The following is a 14698-nucleotide window of genomic DNA, read 5'->3' on the forward strand; positions in this document are numbered from 1 at the left end:
AGGGAGGGAGGGAGGGAGGGAGGGAGGGAGGCAGAGAGAGAGAGAACAGGGCAGTGCAGGACAGGCTCTTCTGCCTTTCTTCCCAGTCAGTGTTTGGAAACCACTAGCAAGCACCGGTTTCTTGGTTTCTTCTTTCTCTAGAATCAAGGTCTCCTAAAACTATGTTTCTGGCTGGAAATGCCTTCAATACTTCTTCATATAATAAAATTGTTTTGGAAGCTTATCGTGTCACTTTGAAATAGGTGGGAGACTACCACAGTTTCTAGCTTCTTCAAACACAAACAAAATAGAATGTTGAACTGTGACTTTAAAACACAGTAAAAATCAACTGGTACTTTTGAATAATTGTTTAAATGGGCTTTGTATGTCTGATCCCATATTTTATATCAGTTGGTATTTTCTTTGGAAGAGTCTCTTATTTTTTGCCTAGAAAAGTGACTGCTCTTTTCTTCCTGTCTTAGGAGAAGTAGATGCTGTGATTGTGTATGTTTCTTTGAGAGTGTGTCTAGGTGTTTGCCTTCTGAAGCATCTGAAGGCTGTTAGCACAGTCTTAGGCTCATTATATATTCTTTTTTTAAAAGATTTTATTTATTTATTTTATGAATATATAAATACACTGTAGTTGTCTTCAGACACACCAGAAAGGGAGGCCAGATCTCGTTAACAGATGGTTGTGAGCCACCATGTGGTTGCTGGGATTTGAACTCAGGACCTTCAGAAGAGTAGTCAGTGCTCTTAACCACTGAGCCATCTCTCCAGCCCTCATTATATACTCTAACACTTAGTCTTTCCTATCTGCGAGGTATATTATTTGTTACTTAAAATTTCCAGCTCTTCACATCTGAAATAAAAATGAAAAGGGGGTAGGATGGTTAAATGGGCAAAGGCACTTGCCACAAAGACTGACAACCTGAGTTCTATTTCTGGGACACACATTGTGGACAGAACTGACTCCTGAAAGTTAAGTTGTCCTCACTTCCATACTTGCACTGTGACACACGAGTGTGCACACCTCAAACACACACACACACACACACACACACACACACTTACACACACACACACACAAATAGATATAATTTAAGAAGTCTGATGTCTCTCTCTCTCTCTCTCTCTGTGTGTGTGTGTGTGTGTGTGTGTGTGTGTGTGTGTTTGAGAGACTGAGGCAGGAAGATTGTAAGTTCAAAGTCAGTCTGGGCCACATGGTGAGTTCAGGCCAGCCTAAGCTAAGTGTCAAGGAAAATAAGTATATAAACAAAACCCCAACCAGTTATTCTTTTCACTACCTCAGGTGAGTGTTACCTCTGCCGGAGTTAATTTCCCCCACTCTTCCTTTACAGGGCAAAAGGACGAACTTGCGGAAAACTGGCTCAGAGCGGATTGCTCATGGGATGAGGGTGAAATTCAACCCCCTTGCTTTGCTCCTAGATTCATCTTTGGAGGGAGAGTTTGACCTTGTACAGAGAATTATTTATGAGGTAAGTTTCTTAAATATAACTTTATACTTTATTTTAAAGCTCAAAATGGCTACTATAGAGAAATCCTATTTTAAAATTTTCTTTTTGGGGGCTTCTATAAAGTTGTGGAGAGGGATATTGAGCATGCTCTAAAATGGGCTGGGTTATTTTAAGAATGTAGTTGTAAGATTTTGATAATGTAGGGGTTGAGTTTACACTTGAAATACATTAGAGTACTTTGTTAGCAAGAACATTTCTCTCTGAAAGTTGCTCTGTATGCATTTGTACTCTATAATATTGTATTACAGTTATGGCCTGTACTCTGTAATTTATTATTATTGTTGTTGTTGTTGTTATTATATTTTTAAGATAGGGTCTTGAGATAAGCCTCAAACTCATGATCCTCCCCCCTTAGGTTCCTGAGGACTGGAACTACAGGCCTGTGCTACTGTTTCCGGCCCTTTTAAATGCTTTCCTTGAGTTTCTCTAACTTTCCAACGTGAATAGGATGTCTCCTTAGAAACCAGTTTGTGGTGGGAACTGGAAGGAAGAACAGGTTAACTATAAGGATATAGTTTTCAATGCTATGAGTTTTAAACAAAACCTTACAGTAAGTACTAAATCCGGCTAGGCTGTCGGCACTATTTCTAGGATTTTTCTTTACAGTTTTCTTAGCTCCTCTGTGTTTCACTTACAATATTTAAAATGTCCTCAAAGTTTCTGTTTTCTTGATCCTAAGAAGCCAGTTAGTAATGACAATTGATGTGACATGAAATTGGAGTGACTCTTACCCTTCTTATTGGTGTGACAGGTTGATGACCCCAGCCTGCCCAATGATGAAGGTATCACTGCTCTTCATAATGCGGTGTGTGCAGGCCACACAGAAATTGTCAAGTTCCTGGTACAGTTTGGTGTGAATGTAAATGCAGCAGATAGTGATGGGTGGTAAGTTGTGCATTTAAGCTCCAGTTGGACAAGAGTTGTGCGTGTCATTGTGGAAGGGTGGTGTGGGGTATTGGCAGGCACAGGACATGCCCGCATGCTCCTTCCCATGCTCCCATGACAGTTGGAGAAGCTGCCATTTTGTTCAATGTCAGGAAGCAAATGGAGTTTAAAATTTTTAATTATAGTATACTGTAATGAAATCGCCAGCATCCCTCCTCTGTGCTTGCGGTGACTGAAGCACTGGAGCATGGGGACCGTGGAGGTGGCTGCCAAGTGGACAGTGGGCAGGTGGTGTGGACAGTGTGAATTCTCCAAAGTGCTGAAGTAACACTGCAAAAGCACAGGGTAGACAGAATGATTCCACTGTGCTACTCAGAACCAGCCATAATTTATAACTTATAAATTATTTTGGAACTCTCTCTAATATTAGAGCTCCATTGATCTCCTCTGTCTTGATCCTTCAGAAAGTGAGACTGTAAGAGACACACGCCCTTTCTGTGGAGGAATTTGAAAACTTTTTCTATAAAGGACTGTAAAGTTACCATTTAATTTCCTATTTACCTAAGGACTTTAATTTTATTAATTCATTTTTTCTTTCAATGTTCTATATCAAATGCTCGTGTATGTAAATCAAAAATTTGAATTAACCTATCATTCCAAGTGACTGTGTGATCATCTGAAGACTGTTTCCTTTTTGTTAGATATTTGTGTCATATAGCCAGCCAAGGCTATATAGTGATAAGGTATTTGTAAATCAATAAACAGACCTTTTGTCCAAACCATGGGTGAGATGTAGCTCAATATCAGAGCACTTATCTGGAATGAAGAGCCAGGGAGTCCTAGGACTGGGAGTGCAGAAGGGGGAGAATAAATGAAAAAGAGGGAGGAGACACAGGGAGAACAGACGAAACAGAAAGCATGCAGACGGGGACCACACTGAGGGAGGAAAGACAAGCGAAGAAACAAGCAGAGCTTACGTAGCAAGTCTCAAGCCAGTCTTCCAAGTTCAGAGATATGAGATGCCACAGATTTTCTTCTGTGTTATTGTTAAGTTCCTACTAACTTACTGCCTAAAATGGATCCAGGAATGTGTGTATGTGTGTTGCAGTAAGTATTCTAAGACTGTATTTTCAGGAATGATCTCAGTTACAGTCACTACTTAGAATTGAATTTACAGTTTCAGCCAAAATTTACTTTTAGTTTTAAAAATATAGGTAGCCTGTGAGTGCAGCCGGATTCCTTGAAAGTTGGTGTTGAAAGGAATCCTGGCATGCAGGCTTGGAGTTTAAAGACTTGGACAGAAGCGATCGGGTTTCAGGCTAGAGAGAGATGGCTTAGAAGGAAGAACCCTTGCTGCTCCCTGTCACGCCCACTTGAGATACAAGAGATGCACATCAGTACATGCAGGCAGAGCATGTGCATGCGAAACTAAACTTTAAAGAGATGATTAGAGGGTTGGGGAAATCCAGACAGAACCGGATCTGCTTTTTTCTGTTCTTTTCAGATCACGGTGAGGACTTTATTTCCTTGATTCATCACGCTGGCACTCAGCCCATTGGTCCATTGCTTCAGACATGTTCCGTTGTAGCTGAAATTCTCTTATTGGTTCAGTCATCTGTCTTGATTGAACTAATTTTTAAAAAACTATTTGTGAGGCTAGTGGGTGAGAGACTGAGAAACTCTCTTCACAGCTAACTTACCAAGCAGAGGCCCTTGAGTGTGAAGAAACATCTCTAACCAGTTTCGTGCCTCACTTCCTAGGACCCCATTACACTGCGCTGCCTCCTGTAACAACGTCCAGGTGTGTAAGTTCCTGGTGGAGTCAGGAGCAGCCGTGTTTGCTATGACCTACAGCGACATGCAGACTGCTGCAGACAAGTGTGAGGAGATGGAGGAAGGCTACACGCAGTGCTCCCAGTTCCTCTATGGTACGTAGCCGGTCACCCTAATGTGCTGCTGCCATAGTTATTTAACCTTTCTCTTGAGGGAATAGCTCAAAGCTCAGTGAGTATTATTTGCTTTGCATAACACTGGACACTGAAATGAGGACAGTCCAGGTCACAGACACAGTGCTGCTTCAAAGTGTGTGCCTGAAAAGCTGTTGCCAGAGACATCCTCAGCTACAGCTGACTATTTGTGTTAATTAAGTCTTTGTATTCAAAAGACCCTTCTATGGCTTTAACACTTAGTGAGTTACATTATGTTGTAAAACAAGATTAAAATATAAAAACAGCATCACATGATTTTTGTTTCATATTTTCTTGATTTTGAGTTTTTGATTTTGATTACTGTCAAAAGATGCTGTACTTATCTAGGGCTGTATCTAGATACAGATCTCTGTTTAGAGAAAAATGGAAGTGAAGTCGAGATCTCTTTGTGTTGATTGCCTTTTATGTAAGGGTTTTTTTGTTGTTGTTGTTTTGTTTAACCTACAGTTGTACAGTTAATTTTTCTGTTCATTTTGGCTTGAGAGGATAGGAAATCAGAAGGTCTCAGGAGTCTAGAGCACCCAAGCTCTCCAAAGTTTTTTTCTTAACAACTGTTCAAAAAGCTTCCTGAGATTAAAGACACCTTGCCTTCTCTGCAAGGCCATGTTCTTTGGGTGTTTCTGCCTTTTTCAAGTTGTAGGAGAGAAGAGAGAGAGTTCTTGATGTTCACAAAGTTCCTGCCATCTAAGTGTGTTTTCTTTATTTGTCTGCTGTTTGTTTTGGGTGCTGGTTTTGAACCCAGGGCCTTACACATAGTAGCAGGTCTTTACCACCAGGTGAACCCAGCCCTTGAAGCTGTGCAGGTGTCATCATGGAGACCTGTGATTATGTTTCCTTTGTTTTCAACTTTAGATCAGTTGAGTATTTTGACATTAACATTATTTGTAAATCTATATGCGATAGACTTTTTAAAAAGACATGAAGGATTTAATTTATACGTGATGACTTTTTTTAAGACATGAAGGACTTTTGGTCATAGTCTTTTGATGTCATCTGTATCCCAGATGTCAAGGTGATGACACAGGATAAAGGTTCATTACTGGTGATGGACTTGGCACAACAGGAATGGGCACAGATGCCCATCTAAGGGAGAAGAAAGTGACCTCTCTGATACCATATGGATACTCTGTAAAATTTATTTTCCCATTTTATTTTATTCTGTTCATGTGGAAGGCTGGTCTTTATATATGCCTGTGCATTACGTGTTTATAGTGCCCTAGAGGCCAAAAGAGGCACTGGATACCCTGGAAGTGGATTAGAGTGTTGTAAGGTGCCATGTGGTTGCTTGGAATTGAACCTGGGTCCTCTGGGAGAGCAGTCAGTGGTGCTATCAGCCTAGAATCTACAGTCCTGCCTGCAATTAACAGGAATTTCATTGAAAACTGTGGCTTGGATTGCTAATTTGAGCATCTTATAGCACCTAGGATTTTTGTCCACCTCTGTTGCAAACGGAAACACAAGGAAGCTTTAAAATGTTGTGGAGTCAGTTCTATTTGTGTGAGGTTCTGTTGTCCAGTCCCGTTTGTGATGTTTGGGTGGGAACCTTGGACCTTCTCCGTGAGTCAGGAATCCTCTCCTATGGAGGGAGGTGCCACCAGCTAATGTTCTGTTTTTTGTGTTATTTTAAAAGTTCAGAAATTTACCTGACCCCTTAGGTTGGCAGAACTTTATTTTGGAAAAGAACAACTTCAGTTCTTTGTTTTGTTTTGCTTTGTTTTGTTTTATTTTGTTTTGTTTGCCCAGAGCAAGTACAGCACATGCTGGTTATTAATTTTTATAAAGTAATTGTTGCCTGCTTAGAGTTGAAAAATATGTTTAAAGCCAAGCACATATTTTCCTTTAAGATTTATTTATTTATTATATGTAAGTACACCGTACCTGTCTTCAGACACTCCAGAAGAGGGCATCAGATCTCGTTACAGATGGTTGTGAGCCACCATGTGGTTGCTGGGATTTGAACCCAGGGCCTTCCGAAGAGCAGTTAGTGCTCTTACCCACTGAGCCATCTCTCCAGCCCATTTTCCTGTATTTTTAAGACATATAGGTAAATGAAAGTTAACTGGCTTTCTGTAGACTTTGTTGTTGTGTCCATGTCTCCTTTCGTCTGCTGTCTTCTGTGGCGCCGGGTGTCTAGTTCTCCAGCCTGTGCCAGCTTCACTTTCAGGGGACAGAGGAGGAGGTTGGACCTAGCTCACAGGACGGAACTGCTGGGAAAGGCCTCCTGAGGATTTTCTCCTGCCCTGTTTGTAGATTTCAACATCTAGAATTCTGTAGAGTGACCATATATAAGACTTTTCTATCTTATCAACTCCCTTATTCTGCATTCTAACAAATGAGACTGTACTTTTCCTTCTAATTACTAGGAATTGAGTTTGTCTGTCTGCTCTGTGTGTTGGCTGAGATCTGAACTTGCTGAGCCTTTTGGCCATTATGTGTAGCAGTAGGCTAGAAGATGACAAGTGTCTTCTTTTTTAATGTAATAGATTCAAACAGTTTTTGTTTAAGCTGCGGGGCTAACGGAAGGTTTCCTCTCTGGGGAAGGTAAGCTTTGTGAGAAGCCTAGGGGGTGTTTGCTGCTGGCCTCCTAGATATGGCTTCATTTATGGTCTATAAGTACTGCTGGTCTTCCGTTTCCCTCCCTTGCTGAGACATTTATCTCTTGAATGCTTACTGTTTTAGTTCTGACATTCTAGTGAGGATCCTTTCCCTGTTTGTTTCACAGCCTTTAAAGTTCTTGTGAATGGTGTAATCTGAGTGGCAGGTCCCACACGGTCTTTCTTCTGTCTTTTGTAGGCGTTCAGGAGAAAATGGGCATAATGAACAAAGGCGTCGTTTATGCACTGTGGGATTACGAGCCCCAGCATGGTGACGAGCTGCTCATGAAAGAAGGCGATTGCATGACTGTTGTCCGCAGGGAAGATGAAGATGAAATCGAGTGGTGGTGGGCACGCCTTAATGATAAAGAAGGATACGTTCCACGCAACTTGCTAGGAGTAAGTCACTCCAGTGATGACCATGTTTCATGTGTGGTAGAGTGGAGTTTTGTATGAACTGCCGACAGGGTCAGTGCAATTTATTGTCCTTTGTTAATAAGACATGATGCAGGGCTAGAGATCTGGCTCAGCAGTTAAGAGCACTTGCTGCTCTTGCAGAAGACTCAGGCTCAGTTCCCAGCATCTCCATGGCTGCTCTCAATTGTCTATAAACTCTAATTCTAGGGGACCAAATGCCTGCTCACTGCACATATATGTACACATACATACATGCTGACAAAGCACTCATGCACATTCAATAAAACACGAGGCTTAAATTTATGATGCCCTTAATTTAGACTCACAGGCACATCTACAGTGCACTTGATTATACTTTGGGATGTATTGATAGGCTTAATTTTGGAATAATGTGTTCCAAACTTATACCTTAGGCTCTTTATTGGTTTAGCCCAGGCACCATCTAGGCCATGCCCATGTCCCCAGCACTTGGGAGATGGAAGTAGGAAGATCAAAATAAGCTCCTCGATGGACTTGGATATTCTTGTGTGCAGCCTGTGCCAGCAAAGAGTTGCCAGACTGTGAAGGAATGCAAGAATTAGTGCAGGTGGACGGAGATGAGGTTGGGAGGGAGGGTGCTGGGGATCTGGAGTAGGAAACCACTGGAGGGGCAGGAAGAGTGGGGTGATAGACACGTGTGTCATGTGGGTCATGGGCACTGGGCCCCACATCCCACCGACTCATTGAGAACATTTCTGTTCTGGATAAGCAGGTGGTGGGAAAGACTGAAGCAGCCTGCCTCCTGAGCTTGGTGTGCAGGTGGGGCAGGAAGTCCGTGTAAGACTTGGCACGTGTTTCTCAAGCATCAGATAGACAAGGTCTGCCCTGTAGCTCTAGATAGAAGCCTGTGGAGCCATTTCCAGCATCACACCAGGGGCAGGCTTCTCTCTGCTTGACTGTTTCCAGGAGCCTTGGCCCCAGGACCTGGCCTTCTGGGCTGTGACAGTGCCTCCTTCCGGTGCTTGTCTGTCACATGTCCATTGTAAGGCATTTGGCACACCTTAACTGCTGTTTTCTGAGAGCAGCATTTATTGTGACGTAACTGCTGAGCCTTCTCTCCGCCTCATCATGCCCCAGTCTCTCAGGAGCTGCTCAGATGGTTTCCCCTTCTTCCCCCTACCCCCGTTTCTATGAGCAGGTGAGAGGCCTTGCTACGTAGCTGAGGCTGGCCTCAGACTGAGCCCTCCTCCCTTCCAAGTGCTAGGTTTACAGGTGTGTCTCACCGACGTACCTCATTTGTTGGGAATTATTAACTAATTGTGCATATTTGTGACATAAAGCTTGACCTTTTAATCATTTTTAAAACATTGAGAGAGAGAGAGGAGGAAGGGAGGGAGGGAGGGAGGATGTTTTCATTCATGTGCCACAGTAATAGTGTGAAGTCAGAAGACATTTTTGGGAGTTCAGATTGAGGTCAGCTGGAGCAGCCTGGCAGCCAGTGTCCCTGCTGAGCCGTCCCCTGCTGCTTTCTTTCCTCTCCTAACCCAACTTTAAAATGATGGTCGATTTATAAAATGGCTCAGTTGAGCTAATTAACATGCATAACTAATATAGCTAACTTTTAATTTTGTGATGAAAATAAAATCTGTTAATGAGTTTTCAATTAGTATGCATGTTTTTAAACTATTAATTCCTATGTTGTACAACAGAATTCTCTTAAGTTGAATTTTCTAGTGAAGAATGGTTAATGGGATGGGAGGATTATTCTGGGGTGGGACAGTTGAGCTCAGAAAGTTCTGAAATTAACAGACGGGAATAAAGGTTGTAATTTTAGTCCTACACTTAGAACTCTTGGTTCCCTGGCAGTCTCTTCTATAAAGTGTGCTCTACGTATCATGTTTTAGTATCCTTTGAGTGCTAAAAAAATAAAGGAAATTTCACAAATTTAGACAGGCTCAGCCTTGAATCTGGACAGTGCATTGGTGAATGTCTTTTCTCAGCTGAAACTGACTCTTAAATAAACATGCCACCTCTTTTGTTTTCTTGTCCCTAGGAGACAGAAGGGGAGGGTTTGTTTAGCTTGATGGTGAAATTCTACTTTGACTTGCTCTGGGCTTCTAGATAGCCCTGCAGTGCTCACTCTTGTGGAAAGCACCGGCCGACAGAATTTCATGTCTTCCCGAGGTCCGCTGACTCAGGCTCAAGTCCCACCCACAGTGTCATGCCCTGCAAATAAGGTTGAAACATGTGGCTTACACATGTGGTTCCAGTACTTAGGAGTGTGAGGGAAGAGAATTGTAAGGCTAACCTGGGCTACCTTGAAAGAACCTGCCTTTAAAAAAAAAAAAGAGAGAGACTTTTGCCCCATCATAATGGGCTTCCAAATCCTGGAGCATACAGCAGTTTACAAGCAGTCTTCAGTGTCTGGCTTCCCTGGGCTGCAGTGTAGTTGAGCAAACTGCAAGTTGAGTTTCTGTCTGAGTCACGGCTCTGTGGTACTGCTCCACTGCTGGGCCCTTGTGACCTTCAGAGGTCTTCAGAGAGCGGCCGGTGAGACTGTGAGCCGTGTGCGCTCAGGCGGCCAGCCTGCTTCCACAGCTCAGTACCTTCCTGAGTTGATTTCCTGGGCCACATTCCTTGCCCCCTTCTTGTATTTATTGAAATATATATGCCGCGTGTAAGTATTTTTTTAATTCTCTTGCAGCTATACCCACGAATTCAACCAAGACAGAGGAGCTTAGCCTGAAACTTGAGTTAATGAAGAATTAATGAGCTAGAAGAAATACTATGATTGTCCTGGAAAAAAAATCAAAAGACTTATTTTAATGACAGTGTAGCTTGAAAGCAATGAAGACTGTGCCCTGGGAGAAAATGAAGGACCGAAGGCGTCGACGTGAGCAGAGGAACTGAGCCGCTGACCTGCACCGCCCTGTGCGGGCAGAGTACTCATCGCGGCACAGGGAGAGGAGGCAGCAGCCATCTGGTGTTGTCAAGAAATGGGACCATTTGTTGGGCTGTGGGAGAATCCATTTCTTGTCCTGCGGAGGGTGATTTTGGCACTGTTCCCAATCTGCTGACCGGCCAGAGAGGACCAGTGCCATCTGGCACCGTCTCCAACTGCCCCCTAGCACAGGCAGGCTCTGGGGATCCCCGGCAGGTGCTGTTGCTGGGCCCTTGTGTATTCAGTGAAGACTGTCAACTGCTTGTCAGTGAGCAATAACTATTGTGTGAGTTCTTGTAGCATTTAAGAATTATGCATATATTTGAAATACTGAAACTAAACTACATACACTACCTAATCTAAAGTAGATTTAGAATCTTGTTTTTAGGTTGAATTTGAATCTATATTTATTGTCTTTTTGTATCTTGGAAATTAGAGATTTGTTATAGATTTACATGTATTTGTCAAGATCATAGCTGATTTTAAAAATGATTGTAATAAAATTAAACTTTATGACTCCAAGCCATTTACTGGTTTTCCTTTTAATGTTCTAAACAGCTTTGGTTATAGGGCATAAGCCATTGGGCTATCTGTTGGGGTTTTGTCTAAGCTCCACCCCACACCTACCTGGCAATATCCAGGTATGCCCTGCCCCAGAGATCTGGCCCACTATAAGAGGGGCTACTTGCCAACAAATTGGGAAAAGATCTTCACCAATCCTACATCAGATAGAGGGCTAATATCCAATATATATAAAGAACTCAAGAAGTTAGACTCCAGAAAACCGAACAACCCTATTAAAAAATGGGGTACAGAGTTAAACAAAGAATTCTCACCTGAAGAACTTCGGATGGCGGAGAAGCATCTTAAAAAATCCTCAACTTCATTAGTCATTAGGGAAATGCAAATCAAAACAACCCTAAGATTTCATCTTACACCAGTCAGAATGGCTAAGATTAAAAATTCAGGAGACAGCAGATGTTGGAGAGGGTGTGGAGAAAGAGGAACACTCCTCCATTGCTGGTGGGATTGCAAATTGGTACAACCACTCTGGAAATCAGTCTGGCGGTTCCTCCAAAAACTGGGCACCTCACTTCCAGAAGATCCTGCTATACCACTCCTGGGCATATACCCAGAGGATTCCCCCACCATGTAATAAGGATACATGCTCTACTATGTTCATAGCAGCCCTATTTATAATTGCCAGATGCTGGAAAGAACCCAGGTATCCCTCAACAGAAGAGTGGATGCAAAAAATGTGGTATATCTACACAATGGAGTACTATTCAGTCATTAGAAACAATGAATTCATGAAATTCTTAGGCAAATGGATGGAGCTAGAGAACATCATACTAAGTGAGGTAACCCAGACTCAAAAGGTGAATCATGGTATGCACTCACTAATAAGTGGTTATTAACCTAGAAAACTGGAATACCCAAAACATAATCCACACATCAAATGAGGTACAAGAAGAAAGGAGGAGTGGCCCCTGGTTCTGGAAAGACTCAGTGAAGCAGTATTCGGCAAAACCAGAACGGGAAAGTGGGAAGGGGTGGGTGGGAGGACAGGGGAAAAGAAGGGGGCCTACGGGACTTTCGGGGAGTAGGGGGCTAGAAAAGGGGAAATCATTTGAAATGTAAATAAATTATATCGAATAAAAAAATTAAAAAAAAAGAGGGGCTACTTGCTCCTCCTCTCTCTTTGCTCTCTGCTCTCCCACACTCTCTCACCTCTCTGCCCCTGGGGCTCTTCCCCCCCTCCACGTGGTCATGGCCGGCCTCCTCCTCCTCCTCTCTCTCTCTCTCTCTCTCTCTCTCTCTCTCTCTCTCTCTTCCCCCTTTCCTTCCCGCCCGCTACCCCTTCCCTATCTTAAATAAAGCCCACGTGGAACTATCTGGTCTAGTGTGTCTCATTGCGGCTCATGGTTCCACCGCGTCCCGCGGCGCGGTGCCTGTGGTGCGCACTTGTTGGCACGGCCAAGCAGCAGCAACCGCAACGCAGGGAGCAGACAGGACGTTCGAGCGAGCACAGAAATGAACACTGGCGAGCCAGCCAGGAGCACTCCCAACACCCAACACTATCTACTGCATAGCTGAGAAATAGTGAACTGTGGTAAAACTTCCTTACAGTCATGTGCTTGAGAAGCGGTTCTTAAGTACAAATACTATCTTTGCAGTTTACAAGTCTGAGCGGCTAGAGTACTGTGCTATTAAGAGGTTGAGGGTGAGGGTGTGTACCTGTGTACCTGTCATCGTGGAGGCTGGAAGCAGGTGTCAGATCCCTTGGAGCTGGGGTTAAAATGGTTTGTGAACTACCTGATGTCCGTGAAGGGGTCTGAACTCTGGTCTTCTGATAGAGCAGTTGGTGCTCTTAACCACTGAGCCATCTCTCCAGCCCCTAACTTTGTCATTTTAAAAAAGATCCTGGAGACCATAGTGAAAGAAAGCTTACATAGACTCCAGCTTCTGCTGGGCTATTTTAATGTCCTCATTTTTTCACCTTTATAAAGTTATATAAATTTGTTTACTTATTTATTTTTACTACCAATCAAGTAATGAGTTGTTTTAAAACCCATTTTGCTTAGTGAAACTATAATAGAAGGTATAGGTGCAAAAACAGGGCTTCCCCAGTTCCCTAATCAGCTGACACATAGGGAGATCAGCTTGGATTACCCAGGTGGGCCCTCGGAAAGTGGAGGAGGAGGCAGGAGCCTGAGATGAGGAGTATTTTTGAAGATGAAAGGGGTCATAAACTAGAAAGTATGAAAACGAAGAAAAACTCAGGACTGTAAAGAAACAAGACCTCAGGCTCGTAGCCATGTGGACCTGAGTGCCCCCACCAGGAAGCTGATCTGTCTGGACATGACTCCCCATGGGTGTATGGTGCCCTAATGAAAGTTTTGTTGGACCCCAGCTGTATATGTGTGAGATAATGGAACTTTTTTAAGTCATTGGATTTGTGTGAGCTGTTACAGTAGTTCTAGAACACATATGACATGGGTTCTAGAACTAGACTGTTGCAGTCATTACTTGTACAACCTTACCAAGACAGTTGGCCTCTGGGAGACTTGTTCTCTTAACACATGTAGTGAAACCTAAGGGGTGGTTGAGACTGCTGAAGAGTCTCACAAGTCTACAAAAGCAGATGTGGGAAGTAGGGAAGGAAACCAACCAAGCCGGTTGGTCCCAAATCATTACCCCTTACCATTCGGGTTTTATTCTCTTTGTAGGTTTTTACCTGCTTCATTATTAAAGTGCCAAAGCCCCTTGGGGGTAATACTTGAAAGTGTAGACAAAGGTTATTGCCTCAAAGTAACACAGCTTTCAAGGGAGTAAGAGACAGTTTATGCAGTCAGTTTGAATGACCATGGCTCAGGAAATAGCCAGGCTACTCCAGGTTCCTTTGTTCCCACAGGGAAGCAGTTGATTGAAGCATTACAGTAGTAGAACAAAGAAAGTCATAAATCACGGCAACTTAAGAAACTGGTGGGTACATCAGAGAGGCAGTTACACAAAATGGGGAGTCTGGGCCTACAGGTCTAGGATGCTATGTGATGACATTGTTAGACACTAGGTTAATAGACTCTAACCAGCTTTTAATCAATTACCAGATGTTAGTCAGATATAGAAGTGGCTTTCAGGGGCCCAAAACTAGACCAAGATTCAGTGATTAAGCCCTGGACCTGTAGCATTCTAACCAACCTCATGTTCTAACCAGCCGTAGATGCATCTTCTGTCTAGGAATTCTCTCTCTCATTTTTTCTTCCTTTCCTTCCTTCTTTCCTTCCTTCTTTCCTTCCTTCCTTCTTTCCTTCCTTCCTTCTTTCCTTCCTTCCTTCTTTCCTTCCTTCCTTCTTTCCTTCCTTCCTTCCTTTCTTTCTTTCTTTCTTTCTTTCTTTCTTTCTTTCTTTCTTTCTTTCTTTCTTTCTTTCTTTCTTTCTTTCAAGGTTCCTAAGTAGCAGCTTTTTGTTCATCCCCAAATTGTGTTTAGCAACATTAATCCTCTGCAGTACGATTCTACAACTCCTTGCCTATCCATACTAGAGATGTATTTGGGATTCACATTACATGAAGATCTTATCACATACACCTCAGATATGCAACCACCTTAAACAATGCCTATGTGACTTTTGAAGGATGATTAAGGATGAGGAGGCTTAAAGGTGGGGATATAGGGGTTAGGTGAGAATATAGGTGAGTTAGGTGAGTGTGGCTAGGCGGCGTGGGGGAAGGTGTCCAGGCGGGCCCTTGCCTGGGCACCTCTGCCCCTAAGGGACCACACACACACAGGCATGGTATAGAATAGAGTTTATTCAGAATAGGGGATGGGAGTTAGTGGGAGAGAGAGAGAGAGAGAGAGAGAGAGAGAGAGAGAGA

General features: G+C 43.1%; 1 protein-coding gene across 2 annotated transcripts in view; it reads left to right on the forward strand.

Annotated features, from left to right (window-relative positions):
* The window catches only part of Tp53bp2 (tumor protein p53 binding protein 2), a 50965-nt gene extending 40143 nt beyond the window's left edge, over nucleotides 1–10822 (forward strand). For both annotated transcript variants that reach the window (XM_052200318.1, XM_052200319.1), the window contains 5 exons: nucleotides 1341–1478; nucleotides 2269–2402; nucleotides 4164–4330; nucleotides 7184–7383; nucleotides 10085–10822. In XM_052200318.1, coding sequence (XP_052056278.1) covers nucleotides 1341–1478; nucleotides 2269–2402; nucleotides 4164–4330; nucleotides 7184–7383; nucleotides 10085–10126 — 681 coding nt within the window. In that variant the 3' untranslated portion in view covers nucleotides 10127–10822. The remainder of the gene's footprint in view (nucleotides 1–1340; nucleotides 1479–2268; nucleotides 2403–4163; nucleotides 4331–7183; nucleotides 7384–10084) is intronic.
* The last annotated feature ends 3876 nt before the right edge of the window (nucleotides 10823–14698 follow it).

The sequence above is a fragment of the Apodemus sylvaticus genome, chromosome 12 (assembly GCF_947179515.1).
Source record: "Apodemus sylvaticus chromosome 12, mApoSyl1.1, whole genome shotgun sequence".
In the NCBI taxonomy this organism is placed as follows: domain Eukaryota; kingdom Metazoa; phylum Chordata; class Mammalia; order Rodentia; family Muridae; genus Apodemus; species Apodemus sylvaticus.